The 22,026-nt window shown below is 44.0% G+C and overlaps 1 protein-coding gene across 2 annotated transcripts in view; it reads right to left on the bottom strand.

Annotated features, from left to right (window-relative positions):
- Positions 1 to 7,023, bottom strand: part of CD247 (CD247 molecule) — a 73,486-nt gene extending 66,463 nt beyond the window's left edge. Inside the window, exon 1 of one of the 2 annotated variants that reach the window (XM_046682737.1) lies at positions 6,868 to 7,023. In XM_046682737.1, the coding sequence (XP_046538693.1) occupies positions 6,868 to 6,925 (58 nt within the window). In that variant the 5' untranslated portion in view covers positions 6,926 to 7,023. The remainder of the gene's footprint in view (positions 1 to 6,867) is intronic. The other variant, XM_046682738.1, reaches the window with a different exon arrangement.
- Between the last annotated feature and the right edge of the window lie 15,003 nt (positions 7,024 to 22,026).

Here is a 22,026-nt window from a genome sequence, read left to right on the forward strand (position 1 = left end):
TGTCAGTTTACACTCCCAGCCGTCCTCCCCAACACCGAGGCTTGGTGAAGGCGACGCACCTATAGCCTAGCGCCCCTACAGATGTCCGGCTGAAGCTCCTGCACAGGTCCCCTCTCCCCGTCCTCTTCCCAGTCGGCTGTGGAAGTGGGCCCCCTAACTCACAGATATTCGCACATTTGGCTCTTTAATGCTTCCTGCATTTTTCTCTGAGCATCAGATTTCCCATCTTGGTTTTCCTTGCTCAAGTCAACAGCAGAAGGGTTTGCACTCCCTGAGCTCAGCCCAGGTAGGTGCAAGTGGGCTCAAAGCTAAAATCTGACATAAACAATTGAGAATTGATTGTAGACGTTTGTCATTCAAAGACAATTCTCCCATTCCTCACGGATTTCATTAAAAAAACAACTCCCAACTCAGAGTCATGTGTAATAGTGTGCTACTCTTTCAGAAAACCTCACACACACAAAACCTTGCACACCGTATGAGATTACCGTCTTACCAAGCAGATCAATTACAGGCTGGTATTTAGGATCAAAGCTGCTCAAATAAGATTTAATTTATATTTTGATTTTCACATTTGATTCCACCTGTGCGTAAGGCTGTGGTGGGGTGCCTGCACACATAGAAATGGGTTGAATTGCAACTGAGGCCCATCTCTCTTAAGAAAAGCTCCAAAATAGATATAAATATTAAGAGTAAAAACAGAAAATCTAGATTTTACCAGATTTAGGGGAAATGTGAGTTCAGAACTATAATAATATGCCAGAGAAAAACATAATTCTGTGTTAACAACCAAATATTTCATACTCAGCGGAAAAATTTATATTGAGGATACGCAGCATCAAAATAATTTTTTACTTCAAAAAATTGAGAGAAAAATAGTAATAAGTGCTTACTAAGGGAGATACTTTCAAAAGACGGCTTCAGAATTCACTCATCAGGTGTATGATATTATAAATTGATGGGACCGGTAGAAGCTGCAGAGAACATTCGAGAATGCGCACCCTGGACAAAGGATCAGAGGAACTGGGTTTGGGCTGCTTCTACCCTTAGGCAACTCGTCAAACGTCTGAGTCTCATTTTCTTCGCTTATAAAAGAGAATCCTACTACTTTTCTGCTCCTTGCCATGGGATGGCTATGAGAATCAAGTACGTGAGGGCATTGGAGAGCTGTCTGTAAATATAAAGGGGTGGCCCTGCTGAGAATGGCGGTCTGGACTGGGCAAGGCTCCTGCCTGTCCTCGTTCTAATGCTTTCCGTTTGTTCTTTTCCTCTTGAGTCTGCAAATTAGTTGATGGGTAGCACAAACCATAACAGGCAAGCCCAGTGGTCAGTGGGAGCTCCTGACATTTGCACCACTGCAATCGGCTGCTTCAGACGGCCATTTGCTTTCTCTCCAAGTCAGTTCTCACCAACAAAGCCCTTCTGTGGCCCCAATAAATCTGCAGCCCATGCACAACCATAGGGGACAAGCAAGAAAATGTTGGACCTCGCGTCCTTGGATTTTCACAGCAGAGGCTCCCGCTGGAGAGTTAAAAATAGTGTGATAAGGTGGAAGTTCAGAAGAAAAAATATTTGGAGCTGCAAGAATGAAGCTTAGGTTTCTAATTCTGTGAGCCATACCAATGCAGTGGAGGGCCAGGTAATGAAATGTTCTTAAAAACTTTGTAATTTCAAGACCATATGCAATTAATTTTGTAGCTGGAAAGGATGTTCAACCCTCTCCTTTCTCATCTCGCAGATGAGAGAGCTAAAGCCCAGAGAGAGATTCTGCCCAAGTTTACACTGTAGTTTAGTGATGGAAGAAGAAAAAGAAAAGCCTATTAGTACCAGTGTGCCACTCTATTGCATTGCGAAAATGGCATTCTTCTGTTTTGCGGGAAACTGAGGCACACAGGACAATGCCTACCGCTCTTTCAAGCACCTTTTGTGCGTAGCACGTCCAAGCTGCCTCTGCACTCCACCGAGCTGCACGAATCCACCTTGTTACCGCCATCTTACAGAGGAGCAATGAGGCCTGAAGGGGGCTCTCCCCCACCCAGAGCGGCTGGGGAGGAACCAGGGCTGGATCCAGATAGCTCTGGTTCCAGGGCCTCCACCACAGGCTGCTCCACGGAAGACACGCACACTGCAGATGGTCACAGAGCAGCAGAAGTCTAAACTGTCCTGAGAAATGTCTTTTTTTTCTTTAACCTATTCTTTTAATTGTCAGTCCTGTCCAGTAATTCAAAAGAAATTTTAAAAGCTACACATGTAAAGATTTTCTTGCAGGATTAGCTATTATACCAAAAATTAGAAACAGCTCAAATGTCCAACAATAAGGAAACAGTGAAGAAAATACGACGCATAAACTATGGAAGTTTACATAGCAATTAAAAACAATCATGAAGGCTAAGTATGAAAAAATCGCTCAGAATATTAAGAAAAAAGAACTAGAAAATTATAATAGAAAAAGAAAAAATATATAATATTAAGAAACCATTTTATAATATTATATAAAAATACGTATATGCTTATAAAAAATATTGGAATGGAACATAAAGAAGTGAAAATGAAAAGTTATTAGGCTAGCTTGGCTTTTAAAAAATTTATAACTTCCTCTAATGATTTTATGATATTTTTGTTAAAAATACCTCAAATTAAGAAAGGAAAAAAAGTGACAGCTACTTGGAACATTTATTTAGTGACCTAGACCAAACTGAGCTATGATAGGCAAATAGCCTGCTTTTTTTTACTTTCCATATTTTGAGGTAATTGGGCAACTGGATAATGTGATTTACACTGGAGTCCACAAACGCTTATTTTCCTTCTTGGAAATCTCCAATCTCCAATCAACAGCGATAGCCTTCTTTATTTTCTGCTTTTCCTTAGTGCTAAAGCCAAGTCAGAAAAATGAGTGTCTTTGTTTATTTTTGAGATATCACCTGAATCATATGAAATTAACATTTTCATAGGTAAAAATAAATGAATATCGTAAATTACATATGGTCCAATCAGAACATTTTAACGTAGGTTTTTATCTTAAATTGTCCTTGCAACTCATCTCTAATCATTCTATTCACTCGACTGCTCTGTTCCCTCCACCAGTTTAATTTCTTTTTTTTTTTTCAGTACTTTGTTTAATACTAAGTTCTCTAGAGGAAAGGTCCAAATAATGCCACTCCAATATATCCCACCCCCAAATAAACCATGAAAGTGAATTTAATCACATGGAAACATGTAGATTTCCCTCATTTGCCCACCTCTTAATTCCTTCAACAGTATGTATTGTGTGTGGACGTGCTCCAGGCATGAGTTCAGTGCTGGAAATACCTCTGAGCAGGGACTGAGGCGTCTTTCTCCCCCTCGGGGACACAGACTCCGGGTTTTCGGCTGGGAGGAAGGGCTATGAACGTGCAGTGACTGAACGGATCACTTTGTTCAACTAGCAGGTCAAATGACTGGTTTGATTGTTTTTTTAACCAAACTGACTGACTGTTTGCTCAAATTAATTAAATCCACCATCACTTTAGTGTTCATAAGAACCAGCCGTGGCCCAAGCTGAGCTAAGGAATTTATTTTGAATTATCCCTGCTATTTATTTAATTAATTAGCTGACCCCTAGGCAAATGGGGCTCAGGAGAGAAAGGACAACTCTCACGCGAGACAGTTCTCTAATGCGCCTGAACCTTTCCAAATAAAACACAAGACAGTGCCAGGGGCGCTCGAAAGTCAAACAGTAAACCAGTAAAAATTAAATCTAATTTTTTAAAGACAAAGGCAGAAATAAGAACAATTTTTAAATAAATACAGCCGTGATTATTCACCTAAGCCAGAGCTTCCCAGGACTGTTTCTGGGGGATGTTTCAAGGCCGCAAAGGTGGGCTCCAGCCCAGCGAGTCTGAGAAATGCCAGGGCAGAAGGACCAAGGAGCTCCCCAAGGGGAGCTGAGCCAGGCCACTGGAGGTCGAAAGAGACCAGTGGTGAAATGCGAGGGATGAAGAACTTGTCCTGGCGTCACGTATAGCCCCCCTCGAGTCGAGCTCCAAGCAGTTTAAGCAAAGATCTGGTTTTCAAGAAGTCTGCGTTTAAATGCGCAGTCACCGTGCACCCACACCAACCATTCGGCTTCAAAATCCGGGCGGCCGCCCTGACCAGCAACGATCGGGTGGAATTTGACTGCAATTTCCTCCCCCTAATTATTTATATTATGCATTTTTTAGGCATGTTTTCACTTTGGGGAATATCCCCTGAGAAGAAGTGTCTTTAGAAGTTAAATGTTAGCTGTAACGCTCATCCTGTGACCCGCCATAGCTTGACCCTTGCCGTGGCCCTGCCACCGGGGTGGCTCGCCACTGCATTCTCGTGCTGCTGGACGTGAGCTCAAAAATCAAGAGAAGGGAGGGCTGTGTTTCAACAGACGGAGAAAATGCCCACTGCCGCTTTACAGCATGCCTAAGAGCACATTAAGAATCCCAACCACAGTTCTCATTTCCTGTTCGTGAGTATTGAGACCAGGAAAACAGGCCAAGAAGTAATAATTCAACTCCTATTTATTGGCTGTCTATTCTGTGTATCAAACATGTTACATTCACTTCTTATTTTCACACCCTGCAATGAAGGTGGGAAAACTGAGGCCCAGAGAGGTTAAGTAACTTGCCTAAGGTTGCACAGCTAGGAAAGTGGCAGCTCTCTGATTGACCTGACTCTTTTCACCACATCCAGCTGCCTCCCTAAGAGCAGGGCTGCTCAAAGCCTGGAGCCTGCATCTCCTGAGGCTTTGTAGCAGAGCTGCATCTCCTCCCTGGAGAAAGGACAAAGGTCACATTGACCACTGAGTGTGCTCTTGGCCACGGTGTGGCAGCGAGTTAGCGCACTGGGCACCTGAGGACTCTGTAGGTGAAAGTGTGCCCATGCCCCCAGCACGCCACCTGAGTCTCTGCCGGCCTCGGACCTGGCGGCTGTCTGGGCAGACTCTCACCCGGGGACACCTGCTCGTGCAGACGGACTCGGGCATCATTTGCTTTGACCCTAATGATCTGGGCATTTCCAAGGAAATGGAAAAGTCTTAGTAAAAAGTAATGTTTTAAAAGCATTGGGGTGGGGGGTAACTTAGTTGAGCTAGAAAAGAGAGAAGACCTCAGCTCAAGTTCCCTCAGCAGCCCTTCCTCCAGGGCCCACTGCAGAGGGCGTTCTGCAGGCGTTGGGGCCTCTCCCGGGCCCTCTGCCTCGCCTCCCCCGGGCTAGGGCGCCTGCAGGGACTTTTGTCCTGGAGCCTTATGTAAAGGTAACTGACAGTTCATCTCCACTCGCACAGCGAGCGGCACCGAGGGGGGGCTCTGAACCGCGGGGCGGCCGGGCCTGCCCGGGGGCTGTTTACCGCCTTGACAGCCGCCACCACCCCGCAGCTTTTATTTTCCACTCTGCACCGAGCTGGACCCCACACACATGGGCAGCGCAGCCGCTCCACGCGGAGGCGCCCCCCAGCCTGCAGCCCAGGGTCAGGCCTACGCCAGCCGCGTCCCCCGAGGTCACTGAACTCACAGGCAGTCAGGGTGTCATGGGCCTTCTCGGCCCCCGAGCACAAGGATGGCTCTCTGTGCTCACTCGGGTGTCCTTAACCCCCAGCACCATGTGACTCACACCCAGCGAGGCCTTTCTGAGAAGAGAGCTGTGACCTTACAGAAAACCCCGCCACTGCTTCATCCTCGAAACGCCGGGGCGCCGGGCAGGGCTGTCCCCTACTCCCTGGCAGGATCAGAAGTTCAATGGCCTTCCTGCCCTCCCACCGTTGTTGCTAAATGCCTTCCCACGCTGGGGTGAGCTGTAAAGTGGAGGAAGGACACTTGTTTGTGACCACCCTCCCTGCCTCTTAAGATTCAAATATGGCTTGTCCTGTTTCTGGTAAAAACGTCATGATGCTCCCCACCCCCCGCCCCGACCCAGTCCATTTCCTCTTCTTCTCACTTCTCCTCCTCCTCATTATCTGGGCCAGAAAACATGGCGGGATGAAAGGATTCTAGCAGAGCCAGGCTCCCGCGAGCTGGAATGAGGCGAGGTGTGAGCTGGTTGTTACTCTTGGTGGCGACTTAACAAGTCACATCCTCTCATCTGTCCTCTATGTTCCATCAGCACCTCTGGCTTTTGGCTTCAGAGAGAGAGCTGCCTGAAGTGGGTGAGTCACTGTGTCTGGGACGGGTGTGTCACAGGGCGGCCCTTGGCCATGGGGTTCAAGGGTGGCCATGACAGAGCTGAGCCTGGACACAGACCCCCAGGGAGGCCGCTTCCCTCCTTCTTAACCCCACTTAGTCCTTGGTCTGTCGAGCTGTTTCAAGTCAGCCAGGGCCACAGCCGTGACCTGCCTGGCCAAGGAGTGCAGTCTTCTTTGTGGGCGAAAGAAGATGGGAAGGGGCCGAGCTACGGCCAGAGCCAGCACAGGGGTAAAAGAAGACGCAGAGACTAGAAAAGTGTCGCAGCACGAAACACGGCCTGGTTGACATCGCGTGACCCCGTCCGGCCTCTGCCGGATACCGCTCTCTGTCCTCCACCTGGGCCTGGCTTGGCTGCTCTTCTACTTCCTTCCTGCTTGTCCTTCTCCCGCCCCCCCACCGCCCATGGACGTTTCTCTCCCTTATCACTGGAAAAATCTATACTATGGGCAGGTGTGTTTTCAAGCGGCTGGCTCAGAATTGATGCCCGACTTGGCTGTAATGAGGCAGACACCAGCATCGAGCCAGACCCCTCCCTGCTCAGCTGCCCATTGATCCGGCGAGGACAGGACTCGAAGGGGACACCAGCTCCCCACCACCCCTCCACTGTGTCGCCCGGCCCCGCGCACACACGCACAAAGTGGTTCTAGAAGTTCCTTGCCATTGATACGTGCAGCCTTACCTGTGACTGGGAACTGCGCCTGCAGGATGGCCACGATCATAAGCGCCTTCCACTTCATCTTGTCCTGTGCCCCGGGATGGTGCCAAGAGGCAGAGGCCGTGGCAGCCGTGGCTGGGACAAAGAAGAGAAAAGAAGTCTCTGCCGGCTTTGTTCTGCTGCTGCCTCCTCAGGAAGTGGAGGACTATGGGGCCTTTGAGGAGACAGGCACCTGCCAACAGGGCCCAGAAACTCACACTCCCCCTTTCGGTTCACAGGCAGGAAGCCCTGGAGGTTTGAGGGTTTGGGGGTGGCGTGTGTGTGTGTCTCTCTCTCTGCCTCAATTTTGCTTTTTCTCTCATTTAATCATTGTTTTATTTTCCTTTTTTTATAATTTTTGTCTAATTGCTATCTTGATTGGTGAAGTCAGTCCCTAGGCAAATACGAGTTCCCATTGCACGTAAGAACATTTACCGTTTTCCTAGACTCATATATTTTATTGGGGTTGGTAAGATGACAGAGTGCTGGACTCAGAGTCAGGCTAAATGGAGAATTCTTGGGCTTTAGTGTCACCTCTGCGATCTACTTACTGTCTCATTCAACATCTCAACAAGTTGTTGGAGGAGGTCTGAGGATGCAGATCGGAACTTGGCCTGAATTTGAAACGTGGAATAGCTTGAAATACTACAGCTCACGTAGTATTTCGCACACTTTGTTAGTTGTCAACAATTAAATGTTGGAGTAATTTACAATAATAAAAGAGATAAACACCTAGAAATAAATTTAATAAAAAGTGTAAGATCTGCATGAAACAAACTTTAAAACATTACTGAAGAACACGAAAGGACTTGGGTAAATGGAAAGGGATAACCTGGTCTTTGATAAAAGACTCCCTCTTAAGAAGATTCCAATTCTCCCTAAACTAATCGATCCATCTCACTAAAAATGCTGACGTAAAAAATAGCTCCTGCAACTCAATAATAAGAAAACATAACCCAATTAGAAATTGGCTGAAGATCTGAATAGACTTTTCTCCAAAGAAGATACACAAATGGCCAATAAGCACATGAAAAGATACTCAGTGTCATTAGTTGCTAGGGAAACGCAAATCAAAACTATAGTGGGGCCAGCCCAGCGGCCCAGCGGCCTAGTAGTTAAGTTTGGGTGCTCCACTTTGGCAGCCCGGGGTTCGCGGGTTCGGATCCTGGGTGCAGACTGACACATCGCTCATCAAGCCATGCTGTGGCAGCATCCCACATACAAAATAGAGGAAGATTGGCACAGATGTTAGCTCAGGACAATCTTCCTCACCAAAAAAACAAAACCAAAACCAAAAAACTACAGTGAGATCCTACTTTACACCCACTAGGATGGCTAAGAAAAAAAAGGACACACAAGTGTTGATGAGGATGTGGAGAAATTGGAACTCTCCTACATTGCTGATGGGAATGTCAAATGATGAAGCCCTTGTGGAAAACAGGTTAGAATTTCCTCAAAAAGTTAAACAGAGCATATATGACCCAGCAATTCTACTTCTAGGCAAATACACAAGAGAACTAAAACGTATGTCCACACAAAACTTGTATCTTAATGTTCATAGAAGCATTATTCATAAAAGCCCAAAACTGGAAACAAGCCAACCGAGGAAGGGATAGACAAATGGGGTATATCCCCCAAATGGAGTAGGATTCAGCCATAAAAAGGAGTGAAGTATTATTACATGTTACAACATGAGGAACCTTGAAAAAACCATGCTAAGTGAAAGAAGCAGAGACAAAAGACCACATGTGATATGATTCCATTTCTATGAAATGTCCAAAATAGGCAAATCTATAGACAGAAAGTAGATTAGCAGTTGCCAGGGCCTGGGGAGAGGGGGAAATTGGACCCACTGCTAATAGGTACAGAGTTTCTTTTTGAGATGACAGAAATGTTCTAGAATTAGATGGCGGTGATGGTGCACAACATAGTGAATATACTAAAAATCACTGAGAGTATGCTTCAAAATGGTGAATTTTATAGTATGCGAATTATATCTCAGTACAAAAATAATGCTAAAACAAACAAACGAAAGAATAGCCAGGAGCCTCTGTAACAGAAGAGTAAGGAGAGTGAAATAGCCCTGCCAGACATCGAACATTGCAAAGCGACATAATTACCACATTGTATTTATGGCACTATAGGCTCAAACATACCCGGCCAATCAGGTTTTGATAAAGGTACAGGGAATATTCAACAAAGAAATGATAGTCTTTTCAACAAATGGTGCTAGCCCAACTGGATATCTGTATGGAAAAATAAAAAAAAAAATAGTTACTCATTTTACATCATACACAAAAATTAACTGTAACAGTTCATAGACCTAAGCGTAAAAACTAAAACTAAAACTTCTGGAATAAAACATAGGAGAAAAACCTTTGTGATAGAACATAAGAAGCACAAACCACAAGAGAAGAATATTGATAAATTAGACTTCATCAAAATTAAAACTTTGTTCATTGGAAAACACCATTAAGAAAATGGAAAAGCAAGCAGTCGACTGTGAGAAATTACTTGCAAACATGTTTATCTAGAATATATAAAGAACTCTTTCAACTTAATAAGAAAATAGGCAGAAGATTTTAATAGACAATTTCCAAAAGGAGGTAAATGAATGGTCAGTAAGCACATGAAAACATGCTGAACATCATTAGTAATTAAGGAAATACAAATTAGCACGCGATGAGATACCACCTCACAGCTATTAATGAAGCTAAAACTAAACAACTGGCCAGGATGGGGAGGAACTGGAACTCTCACAGACTGATGGTGGGAGTGTAAAATGATACAACCATTTGGAAAACAGTTTGGCAGTTTCCTCAAAAGTTAACCATAAATCTACCATATGATCCAGCCATTCCACTCCCAGGTATCCACCCAAGAGAGAAGGAAATATATGCCCATATAAAGACTTGCCTATGAATATTCAGAGCAGCTTTATTTGGAATACCCCAAAGCTGGAAACCACCCAAATATCCATCAACAGATGCATGGATAAACAAATTCTGGTATGCCCATTCAGTGAAATAATAATAATAAAAATGAATAAACTGCTAGTGATACAACAACATGGTTGAAACTCAAAATCATTTAAACAAGTGAAAGAAGCCAGGCAAAGAGCACGTACTGAATGATTGCGTTTATATAAAATTTTAGCACCATGACAAAGGGTTTAGTTCCTTTATACATAGAGAACGTCCAAACATTATTCAATTACAACAAATACTTTTTGAGTGACTACCAGGAGCCAAGTCCTGTATTATATGCTGAAGACAAAACTGGGAGTTGGGACCGGCCCCATGGCCAAGTGTTTGGGTTCATGTGCTCCACTTCTGCGGCATGGGGTTTGCTGGTTCAGATCCTGGGTGCAGACCTACATACTGCTCATCAGGCTGTGCTGTGGTGGCGTCCCACACAGAAGAACTAGAAGGACCTACAACTAGGATATACAGCTATGTGCTGGGGCTCTGGGGAGACAAAAAAAGGGGGGGGGGAAGATTGGTAACAGATGTTTGCTCCATGTCAATCTTCCTCACACAAAGAAAACTAGGAGTGAAACAGACAAGGAATCCTCACCTGCACGAAATTTTCAGGCTGGTAGATGTCTAAAAGCACATGAGAAAAATGAGCAGAGGACTTGAATAGAATATTCTTGGAAAAGGAAGTAATTAATGGCTTTTAAATGAATGAAAGATAAGTCAAAATTCAAACTACAGTGAAGATACTTTTTTACCTATCGCATCGGTATCAACTCTTCTGCTGGGTTCTATCCTGTCTTGCCTCCCAAGGACATTGTTGCAGAAATTTTCTCTTCTCTCTCCTGTGTATCAATTTTTTCTTCTAAATTGGGTCATTCTCATCAGTATGCAAGCATGTTCTTTCTCCCATCTTTAAAAAACCCTAAAGGATTTGAAAAGCGCTTGTACATTGGAGCCAGCCATATGTCCCGCTGCTTTGGGAATCCAGCCTCCAGGTGGAGAAGCCTGGATTAGCCTGCTGGAGTACGTGGCTTAGCTGACAGCCAGCACTAACTTCCAGGTAAGTAAGGCCATCTTGGACCATCCAGCCCCAGGTGAGCCACCGCAGGACTACAGCCACATCAATGGCCCCAGGTGAGGCCAGACAGAGTACTGCCTAACGGAGCCAGCCTGAGTTGCTAACCCACAGAAGCGCGAACAACTAAAATGGTGGGTTGTTCTAAGTCACTAAATTTGAGATGGTTGTCACACAGCGATAGACAGCAGAAACAATATCCCCATATCGATCTCAGAAAATGCTCCAATTGGCCCAGCTTGGATCGTATGCTCACCTCTTGGATCAACCATTGTTTCCAGGGGGACAAAATGAGATTGGAGATGGGACACTATGATTAACAGCCCTACCAGAATCATTTGTAATAGAAGAAAGGAAAGGGAAAGATTCTGGGTGTATACAAAATAATAACTGTTTGCTGCCTCCAGCCTTGTCCTGGTGAGTGCGGTGAGCTGGGGCTGGGATCTAGAACGAGGCCCACACTCTGCAGAGGAGGACACAAGCAGAGGTAGGAGGTGAGAGAAAGTCCAGATAGAACCTGATCCCAAGCAGCTGTGAGTTCCTAGTGGGCAAGGCCTGGCTATTCTGCAGGGTTGAACTCTAGCTCCAAGTACATTTTGGATGGGTGGGTAGGTGGGTGGATGGATGGTAACATCCAGGATGGCAGGAAGTCCAATGCTGAGTAGGAGGATGCCTCAACTGTTGAGAAGAGCACAGCAAGGGGAATCCAGAAGCTGGCGAATGGAGCTGCCACCTGGGAAAGTTGTCATCAGAGAAAAGGGCCCTTGCCTCTGGAGGGCCGACTGGGCATTGAGTAGCGCAAAGACAATGTAAAGACCACACATAAGGCAGGCACTGGGGCTCAGGACCGGAGCTGAACTGATAGAAGTCAAATGGCTACAGCTGCGGACAGAGACAGTGCAAGGTGACAGGCAAAACAGAACATGAGCAGGTACGTGGTAAGAAGAAGATATCGGTGCTAAATGAAATCTCATAATTCTTCAAATGAGTAATTCCGGTGAAATAATTATTTTGACCTGCCCCCTTTTTTGGAAACTGCAACCCTCATTTCCCTTGGAGAGGCCCACATCTCCCCTAATCCTCGAGTACTTTGAGTAAAGTTTGCACCTCCACTGGGCTCCAAAGGTGGGCACAGGACACAGCACCAGCCAATCAGAGCATCAGATTCTGCTGTCTACAATGATTAGTTCAGGGAGGGACAATGAGAGCCCTTTTCGAGATTTTTGCTGGAACGACAGGGGAAGGATGCTGTTTTTCCCTGGGGATGGCAACTGTGAGGATAGTGCAAGCCTGGAGCTGTGGGGGCCATCTATTCTCCACACGGAGAGAGAGTCTGACTGGGAATGAGGCCAACCCAGAGGAAAGCTGAGCCAAGAGTCGGGGAAAGAGAATTTCTATTCCTGTTGCCCTCTTGCCTTACTTTCAGCTACATGAGCCAATATACCCCCATTTTTCCTATATTAGTTCATCAAAATTTAGTGGGAAAGCTTTGCCCACAACTAAATGAGAGGCCGCTATGAGGGGCTTATGGGTCTGCCTCTTCCCATAACTCCTTGCTCCGGATGGTCCCCTCTTGGGCTTCTGATTTTCCCCTGCATTCTGAGACTACGGCAGCCCCATTCCAGGAAGCAGGGACCTGGGGTGCAGCCTCACAATTCCTGGGTTCCTGATCACCAGGAAAAGAAGCACAAAAAGTAGGATTGGCTTCCATCCTTTGGGGTTTCCAGAGGTAGTCACTCCCAAGGTCCCTGGGATGGGGAAGCACATCCCCAGGCCTTGAGGCCCCAGTGCCTTGACCCAAGCCTGCTCATCCCGCTTCAGCCGACTGGTCTTGAACTGACAAGCAGCTGGAGGCCAGCTCATGCCGTTTCCTGAGGGGTTTCCACTGGGGCAGATACTTCCAGCAGTCCTGCAGGATCCCACCCAAACGCCTCATGGGGCCTCGTCTTTGCAGGCTCACCATGCTGTACCCCAGAACTTATAACTGGAAGTTTGTACCCTTTGACCAATATCTCCCAATCTCCCTGACCCCCCCAGCCCCAGCCCCTGGTAACCGCCATTCTACCCTTTGTTTCTGTAAGTTCAGCTTTTGTAGATTCCACATGTAAGTGATATCATAGTTTTGTCTTTCTCTGTCTGATTTATTCCACTTAACATAGTGCCCGCAAGGTCCGTCCATGTTGTCACAAATGGCAGGACTCCTTCTTTCTCGTGGCTGAATAATATTCCATTGTGTGTATGTACTATATCTTCTCTCCCCATTCTTCTGTTCATGGACACTTAGGCTGTTTCTATGCCCTGGCTGCAATGAACACGGGTGTGCAGACATCTCTTCAAGATTTTATTTCCTTTGGCTATATAATCAGAAGTGGGGTTGCTGGATCAAATGGTAGTTCTATTTTTAATTTTTTGTGGAACCTCCATACTGTTTTTCATAGTGGCTGCACCAGTTTACATCCTCACCAACAGCGCACAAGGGTGCCCTTTTCTCCACATCCTCGCCAGCACTTCTTATCTCTTGTCTTTTTGATAATAGCCATTCCAACAACGTGAGGTGATATCTCATTGTGGTTTTGATTTGCATTTCCCTGATGATTAGTGATGCTGAGCATCTTTTCATGTACCTGTTGGCCATCTCTATGTCTTCTTTGGAAAGAAGTCTATTCAGTTCCTCTGCCCGTTTCTTAATAGGATTGTTTGGGTTTCTGCTATTGAGTTGTATGAGTTCCTTAATATTTGGACAGTAACTCTTTATCAGATATGTGATTTACAAATATTTTCTCTCATTCTATAGGTTGCCTTTTCATTTTCTTGATGTTTCCTTTGCTGTGCAGAAGCTTTTAAGTTTGATGTAGTACCATTTGTTGATTTTTGCTTTTGTTACTTACACTTTTGGTGTCAGATCCAAAAAATTATTACCAAGACCAACGTCAGGGAGCTTTTCCCTTATGTTTTCTTCTACAAGTTTTACGGTTTCAAGTCTTCTGTTTAAGTGTTTAATCCATTTTGAGTTAATTTTTGTGAGTGGTGTAAGATAGGGGTCCAAGGCCATTCCTCTGCATGTGGTTATCCAGTTTTCCCAGCACCATTTATTGAAGAAAGTATCCTTTTCCCATTGAGTATTCTTGGCTCTCTTGTCAAATATTAGTTGACTGAATATAGAGAATTTACTTCTGGGCTCTCAGTTTTGTTCCATTGGTCTACATGTCTGTTTTTATGCCAGTACCATGCTGGTTAGATTACTATAGCTTTCTAGTATATTTTGAAATCAGGAAAAGTGATGCCTCCAGCTTTGTTCTTCTGTCTCAAGATTCCTTTGGCTATATGGTCTCTTTTGTGGTTCCATATCAATTTTAGGATTGTTTTTCTATTTCTGTGAAAAATGCTATTGAAATTTTGATATGGATTGCATTGAATCTGTAGATGGCTTAGGGTAGTATGGATATTTTAACAATATTAATTCTTCCCATCCATGAGCATGGGATATCTTTCCATTTATTTCTATCTTCATTAATTTCTTTGAACCAAGTCTTACGGTTTTCAGTGTACAGCCTTTCACCTTGGTTAAATTTCTTAAGTATTTTACTGTTTTTGATGCTATTGTGCATAAGATTGTTTTCTTTTTTCTTTTTCAGATATTTGTTAGTGTATAGAAATGCAACTAATTTCTAAATGTTGATTTTGTATCCTGCAACTTTACTGAATTAATTGATTAGTTCTAACAGTTTTTTGGTTGAGTCATTAGGATTTTCTGTGTATAAGATCATATAATCCACAAACAAAGACAATTTTACTTCTCTCCTTCTGATTTAGATGTCTTTTATTTCTTTTTCTTGCCTGATTGCCCTGGCTAGGACTTCCAGTATTCTGTTGAATAGGAGTGGTGAAAGCGGACACCCTTATCGTGTTCCAATCTTAGAGGAACTTTCGCTGCTGAGGGTGGTGTTAGCTGTGGGCTTGTCATATATGGCCTTTATTATGTTGAGGTACATTCCTTCTATATCCAATTCATTGAGATTTTTTATCTTGAGAGAATGTTGTATTTTCTTAAATGCTTTTTCTGTATCTATTGAGAGGATCTTGTGATTTAGATCTTTCATTCTGTTAATGTGGCATATCATATTTATTGATTTGTATATATTGAACCATCCTTGCATCCCAGGGATAAATCCCACTTAATCATGGTGTATAATCCTGTTACTGTGCTGTTGAATTTGGTTTGCTAATATTTTGTTGAAAATTTTTGCATCCATATTCATCAGGGATATTGGCCTGTGGGTTTTTTTGCTTGTAGTATCCTTATCTGGCTTTGGTATTGAGGTAATGCCAGCCTTGTAAAATAAGTTTAGGGGTGTTCCTTCCTCTTCACTTTTTTGGAAGAGTTTGAGAAGGATTTGCAATAATTTTTCTTTCTTTGAATGTTTGGTAGAATTCCCCAGGGAGACCATCTGGTCCTGGGCTTTTCTTTGTTGGGAGATTTTTGACTACTGACTCAATCTCTACTCATTTTTCATCTGTTTAGATTTTCTTTTTTTTCATGATTCAGTCTTGGTAGGTTTTATGTTTATTGAAATTTGTCCATTTCTTCTAGATTATCCAATGTGTTAGCCTATAATTGTTCATAGTAATCCTTTATGATCCTTTGTGTGGCTATGGTATCAGTTCTAATGTTTACTCTTTCATTTCTGATTTTATTTATTAGAGTCTTCTCTCTTTTTTTCTTAGTTGGTCTATCTGAAGGTTTGTCAATTTTGTTTATTTTTTCCAAAAAATCAGCTCTTAGTTTCATTGATATTTTCTATTGTTTTTCTGGTCTCTATTTCATTTATTTCTGCTCTGATCTTTGTTATTTCCTTCCTTCTGCTAACTTTGGGTTTAGTTTTTTTCTTTTTGTGGTTCCTTGAGGTGTAAAGTTAGGTTATTTGAAATCCTTCTTGTTTCTTAATGTAGGTATTTATCACTATTAACTTCTCTCTTAGAATTGTTTTTGCTGCATCCTATAGGTTTTGGTGTGCTGTGTTTCCATTTTCATTTGTTTCAAGATTTTAAAAAAAATTTCTTCTTTAATCCATTTGTTGTCCAGGAGTGTTTTGTGTAGTTTACACATACTGTGAATTTTCCAATTTTCCTCCTGTTATTGATTTCTAGTTTCATGCTATTGTGATCATAAAAGACACTTAGTATGATTTCAACCTTCTTAAATTTACTAAGACTTGTTTTGTGACCTATCATATGGTCTATCCTGGAGAAAGTTCCATGTCCACTCGAGAAGAATGTATATTCTGCTGCTGTTGGGTGGAAGGTTCTGTTCATGTCTGTTAGGTCCATTTGGTCAAATGTGCAATTCAAGTCCATCATTTCCTTATTGACTTTCTGTCTGGATGCTCTATTGTAAAGTAGAGTATTGAAGACTCCTCCTATTATTGTATTGTTTGTATTTCTCCCTTCAGATCTGTTTGTATTTGCTTAATATATTTAGGTGATGTTGGGTGCGTATATATTTATGATTGTTATATCCTCTTGAAGAATTGACCCCATAATCATTATATAGTGATCTTCTTTTCCTCTTGTTACAGTTTTTGGCTTAAAGTATATTTTGTCTGCTATACATATAGCTACCCATGCTCTCTTTTGGTTGCTACTTGCATAGACTATCTTTTTCCATCCCTTCACTTGGAGCCTATATGTATCCTTAAAATTGAAGTGAGTCTTTTGTAGGCAGTATAGAGTTGGGTCTAGCTTTTTTATCCATCCAGACACAATGCCTTCTGATCGAAGAATTTAATCCATAGTAATTATTGATAAGTAAAGGCTTACTAATGTCATCTTATTAATTTCTCGCTGTTTTGTAATTCCCTCATTCCTGGCTCCCTCTCTTGCTTCTTTCCTTTGTGAATTGATGATTCTCCATAGTGGTAGGCTTTGATTCACTTCTCTTTGTATTTTGTAAATCTACTGTAAGTTTTTGCTTTGTGGTTACCATGATGCTTATGTAAAAAATCTCGTGGACATAACAGTCTAATTTACGCTGATAACAATTAACTTCAATTTCATACAAAAACTCTATCCTTTTTCTCCCCCTTTTATGTTTTTGATGTCACAATTTACTTATTTTTATATTGTATATTCATTTAAAAATTATTGCAGCTATAGTTATTTTTAATACTCTTATCCTCTAACTTTTATACTAGAGTTAAGTGGCTAACACACTCCCATATTACAGTGAGTGCTCTGAATTTGATTATATATTTACCTTTCCCAGTGTGGTGTTTCCTTTCATATAATTTGCGTTACTCGTTGGTGTCCTTTCATTTCAGCCTGAAGAACTCCTTGCAGCATTTCTTGTCAGGCAGGCCCAGCAGTGATGAACTCCGTCAGTTTTTGTTTCTCTGAGAAAATCTTTATCTCCCCTTCCTTTCTGAAGGATAACTTTGCTGGATAGAGTATTCTTGGCAGTTTTTTTATTTCAGCACTTTTAATATATCCTTCCACTCTCTCCCTGCCTGGAAGGTATCTGCTGACACCCTCTTGAGGGCTCCCTTGTAAGTTATAAACGTCTGTTCCATTGCTGCTGTTGAGATTCTCTCTTTGTCTTTGATTTTTTACAGTTTTGTTATCAAGTGTCTTGGAGAAGATCTCTTTAATTCGAGTCTGTTTGATGACTATGAGCTTCATCAACTTGGATACGCCAATCCCTCTTTAGATTTGGAAAGTTCTCAACCACCATCTCTTTAAACGAGCTTTCTGCCCCCCTCTTCCTCTCTCCTTCTGGGACTCCAGTGATTCACAAATTGTTTCTTTTGATGGCATCCCATAGATCACATAGGATTTCTTCACTCTTCTTTATTCTTTTTTCTTTGTTCTCCTCTGACCTGATAATTTCAAAGTTCCTGTCTTCTAACATACAGGTTCTTTTTTCTGCTTGACCCATTCTACTCTTGATGTCTTCTATTGTGTTTTCCATTCATTGTATTCTTGAGCTCCAGAATTTCTGGGGTTTTTAAATTATCGTTATTATTTCTACCTCTTTGTTAAACTTCTCCTTTTGTTCATGTGTTGTTTTCCTGATTTCACTGAATTGTCTTCCCGTGTTTTCTTGTAGGTCAGTGAGCTTCCTTAAAATAGCTGTTTTAAATTCTTTACCAGGCAAATCACACACTCCACACCCATGGAATCAGTTCCTGGAAGATTACTGTGATCCTCTGGTGGTGTCACGTTTCCTGGATTTTTCATGTTCCTTGAAGTTTTGCATTCCTGTCTTCATAGGAACTGCCTTTACTAACTGCCTTTGGGAGAGAAATATCTTCTGTCAGCCCTGCTCGAGACTCTGAGGCTTTCTCATACCTTCTGTGGATATGCCTGTTCCATGCTCCTGGCTCCCTCTTGTGAGAATTCATAAACTTGCATGCCTTCTCTCAATCTTGTCACACACCAGGTCCAGTGCCGACAGCCTCCCTTTTACTTTCCCAAGGCAGGCAGTAAAGCTCACGTTTCTGGTCTCTCTGTGGCCCGTGGATTCAGGCCAGCTTTCTGTACATGCTCACTAGCCATCTGCCAATGCTCACTCTCACCACCACCATCAGGAGCACACGCAGAGCCAGGAGTGTGGGTGAGGCCTGCAGAGTGCTGGGCAGCCTCTGGCCCAGTTGGGGGGCTCTGCAAGGCATCCTTAACAGCTCATGGACCAGCTTCTTGATGAAGTCCACAACCCAGCTGGTAGGATTCACATCCCTTTAATGCCCTTCCAGGGTCCCATCTGCCACTCTCTTCCTGCCTCCCAGTCACACAGCTCATGATTCAGTGCTCTGGATGGAACAAGAGAGAAATGAGCCTCTTTAGCAGCATCCCACACAGCTGGGGAAACTAGGTGCCCACTCACATGCTTTCACTTTCCCCCATAGGAGAAGTCACAGGGCAGAGACATCCCTAAGCTGGGCCCCCTGGGGGAAGGGATGACACAAATCAATTCAAGCTGTTCCTCTTGGCCACTCTAATGCATCCACATGTGTATTTGTTTGTTCCAGCGGAGTGCTGGGACTTCTCTGGAACCTGGACTTCCGCAAAGGCTGTCTCATCTGTGGGTGACTGTCTGAGACAGAGCTTTCCAGGGGATCCCAGACCGTGGCTGAGAGGGGCTGGAGGTGGTTCAGGGGCCACTGCAGGGTCCACAGCCAGGAGGGAGGTCTGTTTGCCTATTACCCCATGCACAGGTGGACAAGCCTCCTGCTGCACCCCTTGGCCTGTGGTGCTGGTTCCCACAACTCCTACAAAGGCGGTTCTGTCCATAAGTGGATGCCAAATTGTTGTTGAGGACGGGACATGAACAAGGGGTGTCTTAGCCATGTTGCCGATGTCACTCCATCGATTTTGCTTTGAAGAACCAACTATTCTCCCTTGGTTAGTCTTGGTGAGGCTGTCAGGTAAAGCCGATTAGCTGCTTTCTCCTGGAATTTAAATCTTGAAAGAGTGAAACAAGACCTGGCAACACCCGCTGTTCACTTCTCCTGCTGGGACCCATCACAGCAGTGGCTTGTGTCCTGTGGCTCTATGAACCCTGTGCCAGTAGATTTCCTTTTGCGTAAATTACCCAGAGTTGGTTCTTGTTACTTGCAACCAAAGGATCCTAACCCTGGGCTAGGATTGGGCTTTTCAGAGCTTGTATTAGCTTTGTATTGCTGCTTATCAGATTATCACAAACTTAGTAGCTTAAACCAACACAGAGTTACCATCTCCCAGTAACGTGGGTCAGAAGTCGGGGTACAGCATGACTGGGCTCTCTGCTCAGGGTCTTATGGGGCTGAAATCAGGGTGTTAGCCAGGGCTGCTGTTCTCATCTGAGGCTCAGGGTGCTCTTCCAAGGTCACTGGCTGTTGACAAAATTTATTTCCTTACAAATACAGGACTGAAGTCCCTATTTTCCTCTAACTATTGGCTAGGGACTGCTGTCAGATCCTAGAGAACGCCACAGTTCCTTCCCACGTGGCCCCCATAGGCTGTTCACAACATGGATGTTTGGTTTCTTCCAGGCCAACCGGAGCGCATCTCTCTGAATTCTTCTGCAACCAGCTTGAGAAAACTCTGCTTTTAAAGGCTCACCTGATTAGATCAGGCCCACCCAGGATAACATAACATAATCACAGGAGTAATGTCTCATCATATGCAGAGGTCCTTCCCATGATTAAGGAGATTATACACCCAAGTGTGGCAATCTTGGAGGCCATCTTGCAATCCTATATCCCACAAAAGTGCTATTAAAGAAGATGCTCCCTCCTTATTCCTCTGTAAGGAGCAGGTATGCCTGGTATCCACCTTTCTCACCAGATGGAGGAAGCTTGCCTGGGAATGAAGCCAACCCAGAAGAGAGCAGAACAACAGATGCATAAAGACAGATAGAACACTTACTGCATCCACTGAAAGCCTGGATCATGCTATACCTAAAGGCCCACCCACAGGCTTTTCCATTTCATAAGACGATTAACTTTTTTCTTAAGCTATTTGACTTTGATTCTGACCTTGCAGTTGAAATGGCCTTGAATATTACAGAGGTTGAAAATGCATGGCTATTGAAGATGTGCTTGCAATGTTCACAATTTTACCTAATGGGCCCTCCTCTCAAAAGATTATTTGTTCTTAAGAAAATCTGTCACAAAATTTTGTTTCTTTAATGAGACATTCAGGGGGAAAAGCATGCCTAAGTCCAAACATGTGAGAAACAAATAAATGAAAAGTCTGCACAAAGACATAAAAGATTAAAAAAAGATGGCAACAATAAGCTGGGGTGTGGGTAAAACTAAAGAGATACTATCAAGGGCTGAGAAGAATTACAACCTGCAAAATATTGCTGTTGATGGCCAAAGACTCTCCTCCCCACCCCCCCGGAGAAAGAGCATTTCTGCTTTAATGGGGCTGCCCTACATTTGTGTGTCACTTTCACCTATGTTGTCACATTTAATCTTCATGGTGACTCAGTAAGGTGGTCAATATCGGTGGACAGTTTCCATTTCATAGTTAAGCAAACTGAGATTCAGAAAAATTAAGCAATTCGCCCAAGCTCACAAAGCTGGTAAGCGGCCGAGTCAGGACTAAGCTCAGGTTTCGGGGTGCTGGTCCACGCCGGTGAAGGACATGAGCTTTAGAACAGCCGGCCCCGCTCAGGTCGCCGCCCCGCCGTTTCCCAGCTTCCAGCTGCCTTTGAATAAGTTCATAAATGTCTGAAACTCCTTGTTCCAGGTTAGCTAACAACGTCCTTCTCATCGGATTGTTCGAGGAATGAATAAAATGGCCTTTGTATAGATGGTGCTGGCGAGAGTTTGTTCCCTTTCACATCACTCAGGGGAGGTGACAGGCACCCTCGTGGCCTGGGGAAAGGACGCAGGAGGGTTGTAAAATGTTTGGGGCAGATGCTGCCTGCAAAATCTCTCCAGGAGTGATGCGAGCCCGGAATGGGGGTCCCAGTCTCTGTGGAGAGGGCGGCAGATGGAGGGGAGCCGATGACACAACAGAGTGACAAGGCCTCCATGGGGAGGGGAGGCCCGCACCCCAGAGCAGGGCCTGCACGCTTCCTCTCTGATCCCTGCAGTTCTTCAGGACCAGGTCAGACTCAACGCATCTGCTTCCCGTGCGCTCTGAACACATGGTTCCAGCTCCTGGGCTGGTGGAGCGGATGAGTTTAGCATCAGAAATCTTATAAAGTCCACTCCTGGGCATCTGAGCAAACACAAAATCACCTTCTGAAATGAGCAAGCTTCAAACTGTGAGATGCCAGGGCATCTGAGAGCCCAGTTTGTAACTACGTGCTAAGAGTGGATATTCTTAACCAGTTTCTGGTCTCTGTGGTGCCTTATCCCTACCTCTGACTCTGCCAAGCGATCTTCCTATCAGTGTGGCACCAGGGAGAGTTACTGCTTTGTGAATGCATGGACCTGACATCTGCTCCCATCTTCGCCCTGAACTTGCTGTGTGACGTTGACCAAATCACTTTCCCTCTCTGGGCCTCAGTGTACTCAGTTATAAGATGAAGGGGCTGAGTTTTTAGGTGGCTTTTTTATTACTTGAGACTGAAAAACATCCTGAGAAATAGAGATATTGTGG

Source organism: Equus quagga, chromosome 13 (assembly GCF_021613505.1).
Source record: "Equus quagga isolate Etosha38 chromosome 13, UCLA_HA_Equagga_1.0, whole genome shotgun sequence".
NCBI lineage: Eukaryota > Metazoa > Chordata > Mammalia > Perissodactyla > Equidae > Equus > Equus quagga.